Source organism: Dermacentor andersoni, chromosome 4, assembly GCF_023375885.2.
Source record: "Dermacentor andersoni chromosome 4, qqDerAnde1_hic_scaffold, whole genome shotgun sequence".
Taxonomy (NCBI): domain Eukaryota; kingdom Metazoa; phylum Arthropoda; class Arachnida; order Ixodida; family Ixodidae; genus Dermacentor; species Dermacentor andersoni.
In genome coordinates, this window is record NC_092817.1 from 3,569,810 (window position 1) to 3,588,165 (window position 18,356).

At 45.2% G+C, this 18,356-nt stretch overlaps 1 protein-coding gene across 1 annotated transcript in view; it reads right to left on the bottom strand.

Annotated features, from left to right (window-relative positions):
- Positions 1-18,356, bottom strand: part of LOC126536031 (transient-receptor-potential-like protein) — a 203,363-nt gene that overhangs the window by 68,753 nt on the left and 116,254 nt on the right. Inside the window, exons 7-8 of the mRNA XM_072287491.1 lie at positions 12,803-12,940; positions 7,816-7,955 (exon numbers count right to left, since the gene is read on the bottom strand). Coding sequence (XP_072143592.1) covers positions 7,816-7,955; positions 12,803-12,940 — 278 coding nt within the window. The remainder of the gene's footprint in view (positions 1-7,815; positions 7,956-12,802; positions 12,941-18,356) is intronic.

Below are 18,356 nucleotides of genomic sequence, written 5' to 3' on the forward strand. Positions count from 1 at the left end.
CAAGAAACGCCAATGTATGAAAGCCTGTAACCCTTCAGCTAGAATAGAACTGGCTGAACCTTCGAAGTTAATCAACAAGCGTAAGACAGCTGACATAAGGAAGTATAATATGGATAGAATTGAACGTGCTGTCAGGAATGGAGGAAGCCTAAAAGCAGTGAAGAAGAAACTAGGAATTGGCAAGTATTAGATCTATGCGTTAAGGGACAAAACCGGCAATATCATTACTAATATGGATGAGATAGTTCAAGTGGCTGAGGAGTTTTATAGAGATTTATACAGTACCAGTGGCACCCACGACGATCATGGAAGAGAGAATAGTCTAAAGGAATTCGAAATCACACAAGTAACGCTGGAAGAACTAAAGAACGCCTTGGGAGCTATGCAAAGGGGTAAGGCAGCTAGGGAGGATCAGGTAACAGCAGATTTATTAGATGGTGGGCAGATTGTTCTAGAAAAACTGGCCACCCTGAATACGCAATGCCTCATGACCTCGAGTGTACCGGAATCTTGGAAGAACGCTAACATAATCCTAATTCATAAGAAAGGGGACGCCAAAGACTTGAAAAATTATAGACCGATCAGCTTAATGTCCGTTGCCTACAAAGTATTCACTAAGGTAATCACAAATAGAATTAGAAGCACCTTAGACTTCTGTCAAGCAAAGAATTAGGCAGGATTCCGTAAAGGCTACTCAACAATAGACTATATTCACATATTATCAATCAGGTGATAGAGAAATGTGCGAAATATACCAACCCGTATATATAGCTTTCATTGATTACGAGAAAGTGTTTGATTCTGTCGAAACCTCAGCAGTAATGGAGGCATTACGGAATCAGGGTGTAGATGAGCCATATGTAAAAATACTGAAAGATATCTATAGCAGCTCCACAGCCACCGTAGTCCTCCATAAAGAAAGCAATAAAATCCCAATAAGGAAAGGTGTCAAGCAGGCATATACGATCTCTCCAATGCTATTCACAGCGTGTTTACCGGAGGTATTCAGAGACCTGCATTGGGAAGAATTGGGGATAAGAGTTAATGGAGAGTACCTTAGTAACTTGCGATTCGCTGATGATATTGCCTTGCTTAGTAACTCAGGGCACCAATTGCAATACATGCTCACTGACCTGGAGAGGCAAAGCAGTAGAGTGGGTCTAAATATTAATCTGCAGGAAACGGAAGTAATGTTTAACAGTCTCGGAAGAGAACAGCAATTTACAATAGGTAGTGAGGCACTGGAAGTGGTAAGGGAATACATCTACTTAGAGCAGGTAGTTATGGCGGATCCGGATCAAGAGAAGGAAATAATCAGAAGAATAAGAATGGGCTAGGGTGCACTTGGCAGACATTCTCAGATTATGAACAGCAGGTTGCCATTATCCCTCAACAGAAAAATGTATAACATTTGTGTCTTACCAGTACTCATGTACCGGGCAGAAACCTCGAGGCTTACGAAAAGGGTTCTGCTTAAATTGAGGGCGACGCAATAAACTATGGAAAGAAGAATGATGGGTGTAACGTTAAGGGATAAGAAAAGAGCAGATTGGGTGAGGGAACAAGCGCGAGTTAATGACATCTTAGTTGAAATCAAGAAAACGAAATGGGCATGGGCAGGACATGTAATGAGGACGATGGTCATTAAGGGTTACGAACTGGATTCCAAGGGAAGGGAAGCGTAGCAGGGGCGGCAGAAAGTTAGGTCGGCGGATGAGATTAAGAAGTTTGCAGGGACGACATGGCCAGAATAAGTACATGACCGGGGTAGTTGGAGAAGTATGGGAGAGGCCTTTGCCCTGCAGTGGGCGTAACCAGGATGATGATGATGATGATGATTACATTGAATCAATGTTTTTACTGTACAAATAGCTGAAAACTCTCCCAGCCCATTTACTTTCTTCCATCTTCCTCAGCCTCTATTTACAATCAATTTTCACACGAGCTTCTCTCACCTTAAATCTTTTCCAGCGCATATCACCCTGGACGGCTGGATGTGTTGTCTTCCCGTGAGCACCCAATGTGAGGCGTACTACTGTCCTTTGGTCACTATCGAGTCCTGATTGTAGCCCTGGCTTTAAACAACCAACCACATTTCCAAATGTATGTCCTGGTACCATTGCACCTTTCCACGCACCCCAGAGCACCTCGTACCTGTTGTAACCAATTAGCACTCCGTGCTTTATTATGACGGTATTTCTCTTTCCACTTGCTGTTATTGTTTTTTCCTGTGTTTCCGTATATCTATTGCCTTCCTTTATTCGTATTCTAAGGTATTTATACTCTTCTACCCAACATAATTCCTGGCCCTGTATTTATACTGTCTGTTCCCTGCTTTCGTTGAATACCATAACACTTGATTTTGAACGCTAAACTTCATACCTAAATTCTCGCCTTCATGTCCACAGATATGAGCCAGACATTGCACATCACTTTGCTTGTTAGCTAGCAACACAATGTCGTCCGCATAAAACAAACTTGGAAGCTGCTGCTCTACCACTGCACTCGCTTGCTTGTATGAGAGACTAAAGCCGATATTACTTGCTTATAGCGCGCTTTCCATCCTCACCATGTACATAAGAAACAGCACTGGGGATAAAGGGCACCCCTGCCTCGGTCCCTTGTTGACCTTTCGTAGTTACAGCACCCTCTGGGAAAATTTAGGGTAATGAAACAAAATAAAACTACCTATTGATCACTTTTATGAACTATAACGCATATACATATGTAGACATGCGCTTTTAATGCCCTACCACTACATTTCATCCAGTGGAAAATAAAGCACCGCCTTGGGAAACGCCAGGTGATAGCTAGCGAGCTTGCATTCTGCGTACAATCTAATTTTTTTCTGACGCTAACGCGCAACACAGTGCGCACGACATCCTCCCACGCTTCAGGGTTTTCAAAAGGGTCAGCACTTGTACCTTATTTTAGCAAAGCAATTTTCGTCTTGTGCGAAATCGCTTTTGTGGCTTGGGCTACGCAGGCAAGCATAAAGGCGAGGTTGAAGTACACGGCATGGTCGAGAACATGTCACTGGAGGCACGCCATCGTGGAAAGAGCGAGGAAAGCGAGGTGCCTCGATGCACGCGCGAGAGAGGGCGCACGCATCGACCATCCTTGCTAGCGAAAAATGGCAGCAACGCTTCTCTCAAGCGGACCGTGTTTCTCGCTCCTCTAGCACACTTGCGGCTAAGCGGAGGGCGCATTCGCGCTTCCGCTCCGCTCAGATGCTGAGCGGAGCGAAAGAACGCCAAACTAATGCACTCCGCAAAGGTGAGCGCAAAGGTGAGGTGTAGGCACACTGCTTCGGGTTGCCAGTGAGCAGAAATGTGGTTCCTTCCAGCGCCAGCGCTGCAAGCCTGGTGATCGCTTGTGTGCCCACGGCGGTCGCTCAGCGGCGCGGAATTCCGATTGCGCGACATGGTTACGCGTGCCCTTACGACACTGGAGATATTCTGTACAAGTAATGCAACGTTAGGTTCATGTGAATAAATGGAACGTCTGCACGAAGCAATAGCAGACGTTATTCTTTCTTCCTTTTTTCGAGACGTTTACATTCTGGCAATAAAGTTTTCTATTCCTTCGTGCAGACGTCAGTTATATTCAGATGAACGTAATGGTGCCTTACTTGCGCCGCACAATTGCCGCATCGGAAGGGCACGCGTAACACGAGCGTGAAAGCAGACAATGTCGCGCAACCGCCGTCGGCACACAATCCCGCTCCTGCACACCAGGCTTGCCGCGCCCCGTTTGCGCTGCAAGGAACCACAGTCCCGCTCATTGACAACCGGAAGCAGTAAGCCTACGGTGAAAACACTCTCACCCTCGTGGTATACCGCAATGCTTCCATAGGCGGTGCTGCATGTAATGGCGGCCACGCTCTTGCAGTGTCGCGTTTCAATTCGCGAGTACTGTAGATGACGCCGGTATTAGTGGACCTCTGTTTCGGCGGATATCGTAGACGCTGACTAACGGTTATCTAACCTACACATTACATGAATTGCCCAGCTCCATTTCTTCCTGTTAACGTCAACAATAATATCCGCTATACCCGTTTGCTCTCTCACCCGAACCGCTCCCTTTCTGTCTCTTAACGTTATACCTAGCATTCTTAATTCCATCGCTCTTTGCGCGGTCCTTAACTTGTTCTACAGTTTCTTTGTCAATCTGCAAGTTACTGCCCCATATGTCAGTGCCAGTTAAATGCACTGACTGTACACCTTTCTCCTCAATGATAATCGCAAGCTTCCAGTCAGGAGCTGACAATGTCTGCCGTGTGCACTCCAACGCATTTTTATTCTGCTCTAAATTTCCTTCGCATGATCAGCGTCCCCTGTGACTAATTGACCTATGTAAACATACTCCTTCACAAACTCTAGAGGCTCATTGGCGATCTTGAACTCTTGTACCCTTGTCATGCTACTCAGCATTCGCTTTCTCTTCTGCAAATTAATCTTCATCCCTACTGTTACACTTTCCCTGTTAAGGTCCTCAATCGTTTGTTGTAACTTCCAATCCATTCCTTCCAATCAAATGGAAGGTTGCTGAGACATTCGCCACAGATCCTTACTCCAAAGCCTTCCCAGTTTAATAGCTTGAATACTTCTTCCAAGCAAGCAGCGAATAGCATTGGAGATATTGTAGCTCCTTGCCTGACCCCTTTTTTTATATGTATTTTTCCACTTTTCTTATGTAGAATTAGGGTAGCTGTGGAATTTCTGTAGATATTTTCCAATATATTTATCTAAGCCTCCTGTACTCCTTGATTGCGTAATGCTTCTATGACTGTTGGTATCTCTACTGATACACATGCCTTTTCGTAATCTATGAAAGCCATATAGAAAGGCTCATTGTTTTCTGCGGATTTCTCAATAACCTGATAATTGACATGCATGTGATCCATTGTACAATATCCCTTCCTGAAATCAGCCTGTTCTCTTGGTGGACTAAAGTCAAGCGTTGCCCTTATTCTGGTTGAAATTATCTTGGTGAATATTTTATATATTACTGGGAGTAAGCTAATGGGCCTGTAATTATTTAAATATTTAACGTCTCCCTTTTTGTTGCTTAGTATAATGTTTGCATTTTTCCAGTTCTCTGGGACCCTTGAAGCTCATAAACAGTTTGTATAGAGAGCCGACAGTTTTTCTAGCATTATGTCTCCTCCATCTTTGATTAAATCTACTGATATTCCATCTTCTCCTGCCACTGTTCTCCGTTTCATGTCTTGCAAGGCCCTTCCGACCTCATCTGTAGTTTTAGGAGGAGCTGTAAACTGTTAATCATTGTTTCGAATAGAGAACTCCTGAGTCCTTTGGGTACTGTACTTGTCAGTATAGAATTCTTCCGCTGCTTTTATTATACCTTTGGGAGTGCTAATGATATTACCCTGCTTATATTTCAGTGCGTACATCTTAGTTTGTCATATGCCAAGTTTCCTTCTCACTGATTTAAGGCTGCGTTCATTTTTTACGGCTCCTTCAGCCTTTCTCACGTTATAATTTCGAATATCCCTTATTTTGTCATTTTGTCCTTGTTCATCAGTTTTAACAGTTCCGCAAGTACTGTCTTATCTCTTGAGTTGGGCACTTTCATTCTTTGTCGTTTCTTTATTAGGTCCTTTGTTGTTTTAGAGAGCTTGCCTACTCGTTGTCTTGGTGCTTTGCCTCCAACTTCGAATGCTGCCTCTGAAGCCCAGCCTAGTTACGGTTTCATTTATTACCTCTATGTCATCATCATCATCTCTCTGTTCTATGGCTGCCTATTTGTTTGCAGGTAGTAGCCTGAACTAGGTCTTCTTTTACGCTTACTGCGTCTAGGTTGGCCTGTTTCTTCCTGACCCTGACTTGCCCGACAAGGGGGCTAGAAGTATGCTGCAGAGGTTTCAAAATCAACTTGTCTTTTATTTGTCTTGAATAACGCAAGCTATATAATTGACCAAAGAAACATGTTTCGATGGATCCAAAGTACTCTGACCAGCACACAGTCGTAATGTATAGCAGCGTATGCGAAACGTTTTCACAGAATTATTCGCAATGCCGTGCGACACCGTGTAGTCATATCCAGAAATTATCAGACATTGCCCCAATAAACATGCGACTTACTAATTTTGCTGCTCGTCGGAGACGCCTGTGTTAGGGAGAGTGAATGAACATAACGCAGCGTTTCTTCACGGAGCGTTCCAGCCTCGTCATCAAGACGAGACACAGCGCGTCGCATGCCACAACGTCAACTTGCAAGACAACAAAAAAACTGGTCTGAACAAGGTTTGAAGTGAAGCGAAATGCCACACTTTGAACAAACACGCAAAGAAACAAAAACCCGGACGAAACCACCGCGTTCAAGTGAGCAAGGCCATTCCGCACGATATTATAGCTGGCTTGCGCATTCTTGGAAAGTGTTTCCTTTGGATCACTGGTTGGTAGGGGTCGCCAAGAGCTAACTAATAAATTGTGAAATAGAAAAAATAACGTATTTTGTTTCAGTACAGCAAAAATATTTGAAACGGAATATTTACTCGTATGACAGTATTCTGGTATTCTGATTAAAAATTTTCGGACATTGTCTTTCAGATAGGTTTTCTAGTTTGTTTGTCCCCGCTCGCTTAGTCGCGTTTCAATCACGTACGCCTAACTGATATCTCTGGCAATAGGCTTTGGCAAGCTTTTCGTTCCAATTTCGCGATGTATACTTGGATGGACCGTGGTTCATCTTGAAACATTTGTGTCCTCACCCATGCTTTGGCGCATTGCTTCAAGAGTGCGGCCATTAACTTATTCTTGATACGTGTGCGACATAAGGTACGTACGTTTCAGTGTGAGTTGGGTGGATGTGTATGAGACAACATGCGAGAAACCTGCTACGCCAGGAAGCAGCGCTACTCGCTTTGTCACCACGTAACGAGCGGTACTCACTCCTGCCGACGTTCTGTGGCTGAAATTCATTCTGTAAGTTAGTGATACAACGCTGGAGAATGGATGAATTTTTTTTATTCATGAGGAAATCCATTCATCGCGAAGGGCAAGCAGAATAGACAGTCCTTGCGCAGCAGCAGTCCGTGAACTTGGTCACACACATTCATTCCACTCCTTAAATCTTTCAGCCAACTCCTGCATACGTCTTCCCTCTACCGTCCGACATTTTGCAGCATGAATGAATCACAGTGCGCTAGCAAACACCCAGTTGCATTTCCGACAGCTAATTGCACAGTAGCAGGGCAGAAGAGGTAATTGTTTCGCGTTCGTCCGCTTTCGCCTGAGGCAGCGTGCGAAGCGTCGCTGAAAGCGTCATCTCGTGCCTCTATAAAGGGTCTATAAGTTGCCCCTCAGGGATTCGTAAGGCCAACACGTCGAAAGAGCGGTGTCGACGCTGTTCGACGGGGGCCGACGACGGTGCCGGGGCGCGTTAACCTGCAGAAGCTCGCGAAGCCCGTCCAGTATAAACGCGTATCTCGTATCGTGCCTGCCATGAGCCGCACGAAGTCACGCAGCGTAGCAGAGAGTCGAGCACCCGAGTAGCTGAGAGCCGCCCAAGATAGACGTCGCCTGAGACTCCTGAAGAATACATCGAGTGTCTCCTACGTTACCCGGCGGTTATCACCGTAGTTGCGTGAGAAATATGATAGAATTAAGATATGACTTAAGTGAATAGTAAACATGAAAACTAGACACAAACGACATATAATGGCATTTAATAATGCCGGGTAGTCATTGTTAGATTATTTTCACTTCATTGGCGTTCGGAGCCCCTCAAACGCAGAAGCAAAAGAAGCCGTAAGCAGAAAGCGTATACGAACCAGTGAAAGGCGCGCACCTTAATGTAGGCCACCACGCGCAGCAACGTGGCAGCGACGTACATGGTATTCCGTATCGCATCTAGCATATTCCAGCTGTCCTTGAGGTAGCGGGCCATCCCTATCGACCAGATCTCGGTCGCCTCTTCCAATATGTGAGCTGCAAAAATGGAAATAATGCGATGCACTGCGTTTAGAATTGTCAACAATATGGCGACACGTGATCGCGTACTTCTCATCATCAAACCATCGATACTCGGTCCGTTTGAAAGGTTCCACTTTTAATGCTAACAGATAGGACATTAGAAATATTTGTAGGACAAGCAGAAACACGGAGAAAAAATATGAAATGTGCACCGTACACCGACAAGAAAGGAGGTCTCGCTTCAGGCAAGATTAGACATGGACGCAGGAGATCCAAACGCTGTCTTCCTAACGTGATTTTCGTTTCCTTAAGGGCGCCTGTCCTACTTATCTGCGGAATCTCGTAGTTGCCTACATATGGTTTTCCAGTGCCTTACAAGCAGTGTTGGACGGTCTGCTGTATTGCAACTTACTTTACTAATAATGACCTACGTAAACCAGGGTGCCTACTTCCAGAAGAGGGTTATAGCGCCGAAAAAACACAACACACAGCAAGCGAGACGGGACAGGCGCATCCCGTCTCGCTTGCTGTGTGTTGTGTTTTTTCGGCGCTATAACCCTCTTCTGGAAACATGCACCAACTAGCCCCCCAACAAGTATTACTCAGGGTGCCTAATAGTTTTTAGATGACAAATTTGTAGTCACTGGATGAAGTGAGTTGAGCTGGCGAATGGCAGCGATAGTCAACATAATCCTGCAATGGAAGAAAATGTCATGGTTTAGCTCGAAGCGAGATGTTTTGACAGTAATAGCAAAGTATTAGAATATTGCACGAAATAAGGCTTGTGGTTTTATGAGCAGTGTCAAATACGGCATTCGCTTACTAAACAGGCGCGGTGACAGGTGGACAAAACACAAAAGTGTTCTTCCGAAGAACGGAAGTAATCGTGGTCAGAACGACGACGTGATGAATGCCGGCCGCAGGTGGCGCTTGTCCGAAAAGCGAATGTTCGGTGCGTGTTGCCACTCCCTTAGGCATTTACAATGGAAGACAGTGCGCGTTGTCCTTTTCGACATAAAGGCAGCGCTAGGCAGCTTTTAGCCCGAAAGTCAATGCATTGTGCTTGCACTCCTTGGACAGTGTTCTATCCTGAGTAATTCAGGCTTCAAATATACGCGGGTGTGGCATGTTGGCGTGCCGCAGCGCACAGGGCAACTGCGGTCAGATCAACAGCACCCTGGCAGGCGTCCCACGACGTGGTCAGGAGCGGCGCTGCAGGAGCCGCACTTGGATGGTGTGCGAGACCTTCGGCGTTTGGCTGCGCCTAGTTAAATGCGAGACGTCGTTTGCTTGACGTTTATTGCCCGTATGTCCTGCACTCAATCTCGGAATGAGGCGAAAAAATAACCCGCTGATTTCCCCTACCCGTACGGATAGCTTAAAGTGATGTTTTCCTCGATGTTTGTCAACAACGTTGTTCTTGCTTAGTAAAAACATTTGCAAGAGGAGATCACCAGGGCTATTTGGGGAAACCACCTCGCTGAACATAAACTCGTGGCACTCGATCGTGCATATTGCACACGTGACGACGGCGGAATGACAATGACGACGGGACGACGTCGGCATGACAGCCATGGGATTACGCTGATCTTATGACGAGGATGCCGAGTCGTTGGCTGTGTGACGACGCCGTAGCGACATTGCTATAATGATAACGATGTTAAATCAATTACTATGGTATAAAGACAACGGCATAACGACAATAGTAAGGTGATGCTAGATTGACAGCAACTGTATTACAAAGACGGCAGAACGTCAATGGGAACCACTATGACAAAATGACGACAATGTAACTTACACAAACGCATGTCGGCGATGATGTGACGGCGACGGCATGAGGACAATTTTAGGAGGATGCTCAATTGCGACTCAGGTGTAGCGACTACTGCGTGACGACAACATGATGCCGATGCTGGTGCCAATGGCATGACGACGACGCCATAACGAAGGGTCTGATGAAAATCATGGAGCTGGAATAATGATGACGGCGTTGCAAGAAAAAGCTACCGAAATTCTGAAAATTGTTTACTAATTCGTATGCGTTTTTTTGGCACTGGAAGACCGATAGGTAGAGATGCATAAGCTAGGAAAGCAATCAAGTAAAAGCGAACAGCCCCGCCAAAGAATGCCTAAGCATTAGTTGGCAGTTGTCAGAATTGTAGCATTTTTGCTGCTTATGTCCAACCTGCTTCGACTATATCATAACGTTCCAAACATAATTGTATTCCATACAATCACGGGATAACAATCTTCTTTTATTGCTGCATTATGCACAATTTTATTTTAATATATTTTTTATTTTTTTATGTTTTTGTTGCAACTGAGTGCGGTGAGGTCACCAGTTCTTTCTTTTTTAAGCCTACCAACAATCTACTATCACAATATAATCACATCTATCAATCCGCTAGACTGTTATTCTCTATTCTCTGCCATCCCAGAGCAGGTTTCCTTGCACGCACATTAGTAATGCGGAAAAGAAAGATTTCAAGGAAAGTAAGCATTCAAGGGGGCATGACGAGAATGATTGTCTTCTGTTATTGCTATAGCAATTATATGGACAAGAGGCATTTATGCCGTCGGCGTGGTAGTCGCCGTTTCCGTGACGTTCCGTATAAAGTCCAAGGGCGATAAAACTGTCGCGGCGCACCGTGTGCTCTGAGTGAAGGCGTCAGAGGGCGAGCCGACGATCGCGGCTCAATCTCGCGCGCGCAAGGGAGGAAAGTGGGGACGAAGCGCGCCGTCTTCTGCATGCGAGGAGGGACGGCAGCTATTGTGGGGCTTGTATTTTGGCAGTAACTGCTAATGGCGCGGTTGCGTGGTCTTGAAAGCGATCTGGTTAGTGGGCAGAATCTAGATGGGCCGACGGCTCGTAGCTTTGCGAGCGCTGCGTTCTCGCCACTCACTTTGCGTTCAAGCGATAGACAGCACTAAGGTCACTTAGCTCGCTGCTGCTACCGCGTTTTCTCTCGCCAGCGTTTTGACCGCGAGTGTCCGCGGTATTGCGACTCGGGGTCTACGACGAGAGATGGACTATTGCAGCACACTAAGAGGAGACGAAAAACCCGATGCACTATGTATTGATATAGCAGGTAGCGATGCCGAAGAGCGCACCAGACAAACGCGGCGGCTGGCGGCGGCTCTTTCTTCTAACAATCGGCCAGTTCCGCCCTAAATCCCTTTGAGTATCCGTAATCAGCAGGAACGAGGCGCGGCGGCTGCTGACGTCACCCGCGTCGCATTTCCCTTTCGTCGGGGCAGCAATCCTGGTGTGGCGGGACACCGGATTTCTCAGTTCGACCCACGGGAAGAGGTCGGCAGTTTCACGTAACTTTGTAGGTTGTCAGTCGCAAGGGCAACTACTTCAGAAAAAGGAGGAAGGGGGCAGCGCGCTCGTTGCCTCGATGATAGGCACGTCATGTGCCAGCACAACGTTCTTCGAGCGTAATGTGTGCATGTTTACCTGTGCGCACTGGTACCAGGCTTGTAAGTTAGTAAGGGAGTGTTTACTACAAGTTTATACGATCCATAAAACTGCTATCCTTACTTATTATGGCTGTCTACTGGTGTGCTATCACAATCAATGCTTCGCCTTTCAGGCAATACTGCGAGCTCTATTCTTTTTTTTTTCATTTTTTACTGCTTCCTCATTGATTCTTAAACAGTCAATCATTTACGCTCACGCTGCTATACCGATAAAATGTCTTAACTTTGCCAATTATGCGTTTATCTTGCAGATAAGGGGTGCGACACTTTTCGCATTACGGACAGATTTTACCAGGGTACTGCCCGAAGAATGTTTACGCATTAATACATAAGCTGAGGGTGCTAAAATGTTTACAACGGTATGACAAAGATGACATAACAATGCTGGAATGACGACGACGGCGTGTCGTCGACGGTGTGACGGGACGGCGGAATGACAATGGCGTGAGGAGGACGATGGAATGGTTATCGCGACGCGACTTCAAAGGCCTAAAGACAAAAAATGCATGATAACAATGGGATGATGACAGTGGAATCACTGCGACGGCATGACGACGATGGAATAATGACGACGGACTGTTGACGACAGAATGACTACGACGGCATTTTGGCGTTAGAGCTAACGTCCGCACTTATGAGTATCAACTTCCGCGGCGGGCTTCCTCGATTCGCCCTGCATACGGTGTTTGCATTACGTCTGGTACCAGCCAGTCGTGCAAGATTCTAGACAGAATCCAGCAAGGATGACAATGGTGCAATGACAACGCCATGACATCCGTATTTCCCAAGCATTCGGCAAGAGCCGCGTGGATTCGTACCGTGTCCGGTGTTTGCACTGCGTCTGGCGCTGGTCAACAATCCAAGACAGCCTGGAGCCAGCAGGGACGACAGTGGTGGGACGGCGACGATTCAATGACGGCATGACGGCGACACTGTGACGATGACGCAAACACGAGAACGGTACGACGAGAATCGCATGAAGAAGGCGACGTGACAACGATGGCGTGCAGTGCTGAAGCTCACGTCCGCGCTTACGTGCATCATCTACTGATCTGTGCTTCCTCCATTCACATTATATCCGGTGTTTGTATAAACTGTGCCCGGTACTGGCTAATCAACCAACACTGTAGCCAGGAGCAGGCAAGGATGACAGTGGTACGACGGCGACGGCGTGATAGCAACATTATTTACAGTATGACTCCCGTATTCGGCTACACCGCAACAAGCAACAGAAGTAGTCCAAGTAAGGGGTAAACTTTAATGAAGACTTCAGTTTACAGATAAAGCTTTGATAGCTGTGGCACTGTGTCGGCGAAGGCCGCTCGAGTGCACAATAAGGTTAGGCTCTTCTTGATATAAAGGTACTCTGCCCTTCTTACCAATAACGAAGGTCAGGATGGCCACTTCGACGAAGGAAGGCGGCAGGCCTCGCTGTTTTTGTTTCGTAACTACGCCGCCTTGGAAATGAGAGTGCAGGTCTTCCAAGTTCACCCTTTGAGATGCAAGTATAAGAAGAACTGCAACGAAACGTGGTGGTTTTCAAGTCACTCGCACAGCGACCGTCAAATCAATTGAAACCACTGCAACTGCGACAGACAATATTCACATCTCTGGTATTTCATGCTTCTGGTTAATTCAAGATTTACTACTGCGGTGTACTAGAATCGTCAGAAGACGAGCAAGCGGTATAAATCATATCTTGCGCAACGCTTCCTCTGAAAAACCATTGTCGCAGCAGCGACAAAAGATAGTAGAAAGTCATTATGGCTATGGTGTTGGGTTGCTAAGCACGAGGTCATGGGATCGAATGTTGGCCACGACGGCTGCATTTCGATAGGGGCGAAATGCGAAAACACCCATATACTTAGATTTAGGTGCACGTTAAAGAACTCCAGGTGGTCCAAATTTCCCGAGTCTCCCACTATGGCGCGCCTCTTAATCGGATCGCGGTTTTGGCACGTAATACCCCATTATTTAATTTTAATTTCAAGAAACCCATTCACACAAAGTTTCTTATTTCGCCTTTAGTCTGATAAAGCATACTACGCATCCCAGCAAAGCGCAGAACAGAAGAACACACCTACGCGAAGTAATTACTTGTAGGAAGGCTGCGACCAACGCAGTTTCTCAAGCTGTCAAAGCTATATGGATGCAGCTAATGACTGATATAGTGGAGCTACAAGATTACGAGGCGCAAGAGATCAGCCACCTCTGATCCGCCCGAGACATGCATCTACGCGCACGGCTGTGTCCCTCTGCACGCCACCGTGAGTGTGGCTCACGACGACGCGCGAGGGTGGAGCTGAGGTTCGACGTCTTCCACAGTTTGGCTCCGTACACATGGAGAAATTCTGGAGCTGTTCGATTGGCGAAATACACGTGTAATAGAACAACCGAGACAGATATCCATACCACCACTTCAATTCGAGAAAAACGAGATGACCTTAAGAGGAAGCTTTATCTCGGGTGCTCCTATAAAAATACATGTAAAAGGAGAATTCGTTTTTCTCGGCAACCACTGCATCAAATTTGACGAGGTTTCTTGCATTTAAAAGAAAAGCTTAAGATCTAGTGACTGTTGGTTTCGGATATTTGATTTAAGTCGTCAATTCTTTTATTAAAAATTGGCAAAGATCGAAAATTTTCAAAGAACGAAACTATCAAGTTCACAACTCTGTAACTCAGCAACGAAAATCGATAATACAATTCCGTGAATTGCATCTAATAGTAGATCTAAAGCAGACAAAGGTGATATGTTACACATGAATCTCAAAAAATTTATTAATGTGAAAATATAGCTTTTTCAGAACCCCTGTAAACAACGTAACGAATTCACGTAAAATATAATATGACATATCGAATTTGTCTGCTTTCAATGTCCTAATAGATCCTGTTTACGGAAACGAGATATCTGTTTTTTATGCAGAGCTATGAATCTGTAAACTTCGTACTTCTATCTTTTTCAAGCTTTCGAATTTTTGAGAATCTTTTAAACAACATTCAAGACGTAAATAGAAATTGCGTGACAAACAGTCAAAAGAATTTAACTCGTTCTTTTAAATGCAATAAAGTTCATACAAATTGGTCCAGGGGTCATCTCAGAAAAACTTTCTTTTCGTTTTTACTTGTATTTGAATAGGCCGCGTCGGAGTTGGGCCCGAACTAAAGGTTCCTCTCAAGATTTTGAATCGAACATGGAATATTTTCTCGTTTGTAAACGTTTAAGAGGCTTAGAACGACCGAAAGTTGAGCTAGTTGTACGGGTTCATGTTAGAAAAAATTGTGTACATCCAGCACATATGCCTTATTCCATAGAAAAAAATGAAAAAAAAACAAATTTCTGAGCGGTAAAGGAATGCTCTTCTAAATTTGCCCATTTCCATCGCGCACCCGTGCTACGCAGCGTGAAAAATCCTATAATGGCTTGTGTTCCTTCATTTCTTATTTACCTTAAATGTACCGGCCACATTTTTTTGCCATTTTGCCACAGTATGGAAATTACAATCATCTTCCACATCTCAAGGGTATAGCTGGCGTCGGACCACCTACTTGTCGGCCGACCTCCCGTCGTTGGTCTGCGTCTTTGCATGCAAATCATCCTCATAATCCTCGACACGGGGACACGTTTTTGACCTCCGGTGTTGATACGTGCCGTAGCAGGAAAATCATAGTCACCTATCAACGCCCGGCGATCATCTCAAAGAGCTAGTCTTTAGCACAATATGCACCGCTCGATACTCGATCAATCTGCCGTTGTGGACATGTGCCAAGTACGGAAATTATAATCAAAGCACGGACACGCTTCTTGGCGAATCCCCCCCGGTGGGTATATGCTAGAAAATCATTATCATAAACAACACGCGACGATCCCTTCCAAGAGCTAGAGTTAGCGATGGTATTTTTATATAACACTTTACTACCTTGCGTGTTTGATCTTCCGTGCATTCGTTCTTCCTTATTAACAATGTCGTCTTAATATTATTATTTGTATAGCTGTTACAATGTTCTACGCATATAGTTATTTGTATAACTGTAGCTGTCTACACCTTGCTACATTTTTGTAAAGCCCCTCTCACCCAATGCCCTTTTCGGGCTTGTAAGGTACCGTCCTCAACGCGCGGGGACTGCTTCGTCCTCCCCCCCTACCTACGTGTAGGTTAAGAGGCGGGCACCCCAGCTCGGTGGAATAAGGTTTTCAATCAATCAATCAATTGAGTAAATAAGTAAGTTCCACCCACTTCTTGACCATTTCCCCCTTGTGGGTATGTGCCATAGTAGGGAAATCGTCATCATAATGAACACGTGGCAATCATCGCAAAGAGCTGGTTGGTGTTGGCACAAGAGAAACACAGGGGCGCTCGTTGGTATACATAAATACACAAGTGCCGGCCCAATGATGCCACCATCACATTTGTGCAATACTCTTCCACTAGAAGGTTGGAAAGGGTAAACCCCTCACCAAGCTTTGTTACCAGACTGGCGTAATGTAAGAATAATCATAAATGTGCCTTAGTTTGTTGATACGGAGTGATTTCCTCATGACACCATGTGCCCAGTGACCATGCGTGCGTCATAAATACCATAAGAAACACATTGTGGTTTAACATTAGGATCGTGTTTAAAAGTCCTTTGGAGAACGTCCCAAAACAAGATCGCGTCCTTGCAGTCAGTAAAGCAAGATATGCCACCTAAATGTGAAGATGTGCCTTTCGACATGCTGCTACACATGACGTTGCACACTTTACAAAAAAAAAAAAACTCGCATGTTCAATTGGAATTCAGAACCAATTGTACCTTTGCAGCCACATTTCATTCAGATCATTTCAAAAATGAAATACATTTATGACCAACGAGACTTCCAAACAGACTGGTATCAATTATTGATGGAATGTATCCTTTTGCCTCCCTCTTAGAGAACCGTTTACTGCAATAATTTTACTGTGAAGTGTTTGTTTTGTGCTTGTAGACGCGGCTATGACTCTTTTAGGCACTACGTAAATAACATAAAAGAAAATACATAGTGTGTTTTAAATCATGTTGTGCACACCATGCACCCCACAAATACTACAACTAGCATTGAACTTTGAAAAGTGGCAATGACAAGCAACTTATCAAGAGGTGGTACCAATCCGGTTGAAAACCTGTGAAGTTATGCATGCGCTTCATGTGTCCAATCATTTGAGAATAGAGAAATTTTGACAAAACAGTGGGATCCGCGTTTTCGACTAATATGCGTGTCTTCCATAGGCTATGTAGTCTTTTGGTTCCTTCCTAGGCCGTGAATACCAGATGTGTTGGCTAGTGCTTGCTCGTTTCTCATGTATAGTACCATTCTTGCATATACATGATGCAATAAATACCATGTGAGAAAAAAATTGTGGTTGAATGCCGAGAACATCAGGTAGACGAGGCTCGAATGCCGTTGCCGACGCGCTTTTTTTTTTTTTTTGCGAAAGTAGAAATTGAGTTCTTGTGTTTGACGTGCAAAAACCATGATTTGGTTATGAGGTACGCTGTATTAGGGGACTGCGGATGAACTTCAACCACTAGGAAATCCTTAACGTGCCCCAATGTACGCAACAAGGGAAGGGAGGAGGAACCTACTCGGCAAGGATCCGATGAGCGACCAACCGACCCAGGGGAAACCGCAGAATGGTGGATAAATAAACATAAATAAACGAAAGACAGAGCTTTGCTTTAAATAGTTAGGCGTGCCGACACGGACCCAAGATGAGGAAAACGAACAACATAAGCGCTGCTGTCAACTGAAGGGTCGCCCATGGGTGGAAAAGAAGGTTGACACAAAATGTATCTGCGCAATCGCAGGAATGGCATCGGCACCTTATCACACTCAACTGTGCAGCTCAGGAGCGACAGTGCAAACACCTCAATCAGGGACAGGCGCGGACCTACACTCTTAAACAAAAGTACACCCTTCACTCTAAAAAAAGTTTACACCCTTTGGGTTGTATTTTGTCCCCAAACAATAATCGTCATCTGTGTTGCTCGCATTTTCTTTCTTTAACACTGCGAGCGCGGTATTTTCTAACCACGAACGGCGAGCGCGTTATCAGCTTGACACAGCATTCTCGACAGGAAAGTAGCGAGCGCCCAGTTTTGAAGAGATGAAACGCAAGCAAGGCAGATGACGATTATCGTTTGGGGAAAAGATAAGCCCCAAAGGGTATAAAATTTTGTTAGAGTTTAATTAGGAAGGAACAGCGCCGACTAAGACGAACACGAAAGGAAGAACGACACAGGACAAGCGTCATTATGCTGTCGCATAAAAAAGGGCCCTGTGTTTCCGAAACATCGTTCAGAACAACATTCATTTCGGCTAGATGGTGCATACTCGAATTAGGAGGGAACAGCGCCAACTAAGACGACCACGATAGGGAGGGCAACGACACTTGGCGCTTGTCCTGTGTCGTTCTCCCTCTCGCGTTCGTCTTACTTGGCGCTGTTCCTTTCTAATTTAAGTATGCACCATCTAGCCGAAATGAATGTAGTTCTGAACCTTTTTTTAGAGTGTTTGGGTCGTATCTTGCCACGCAACAATAATCGTCATCTATCTTGTCCGCATTTCCTTTCTTTAATGCTGCGCGCCCGGTACAAGGTCGATCCAAATAGCTCGCGAAGCTTCGGGCGAAAAGCGGTTCAGTACAGATTGTCACCGACATCAGCAAGGGGGGTTAGCAACGATTGAAGCGCGTCTATGTTTGGAGGGAACAAACATTGGGAAAGAAAAAAGCGTTTTTTATTTCAAGCGAGACACAGTTAGATTCATTCAACGAAAATAAAATTCCTGGTCAATTTTGTATATTCGCGACGAGTTAAGAAAATACAAGTTTGTTAAATTTTATTGTTATTAATAAATGCATTTATTTCCGGCGCCCATCGTTACAGGGGCCGTTGACACCACCATCACTCGCA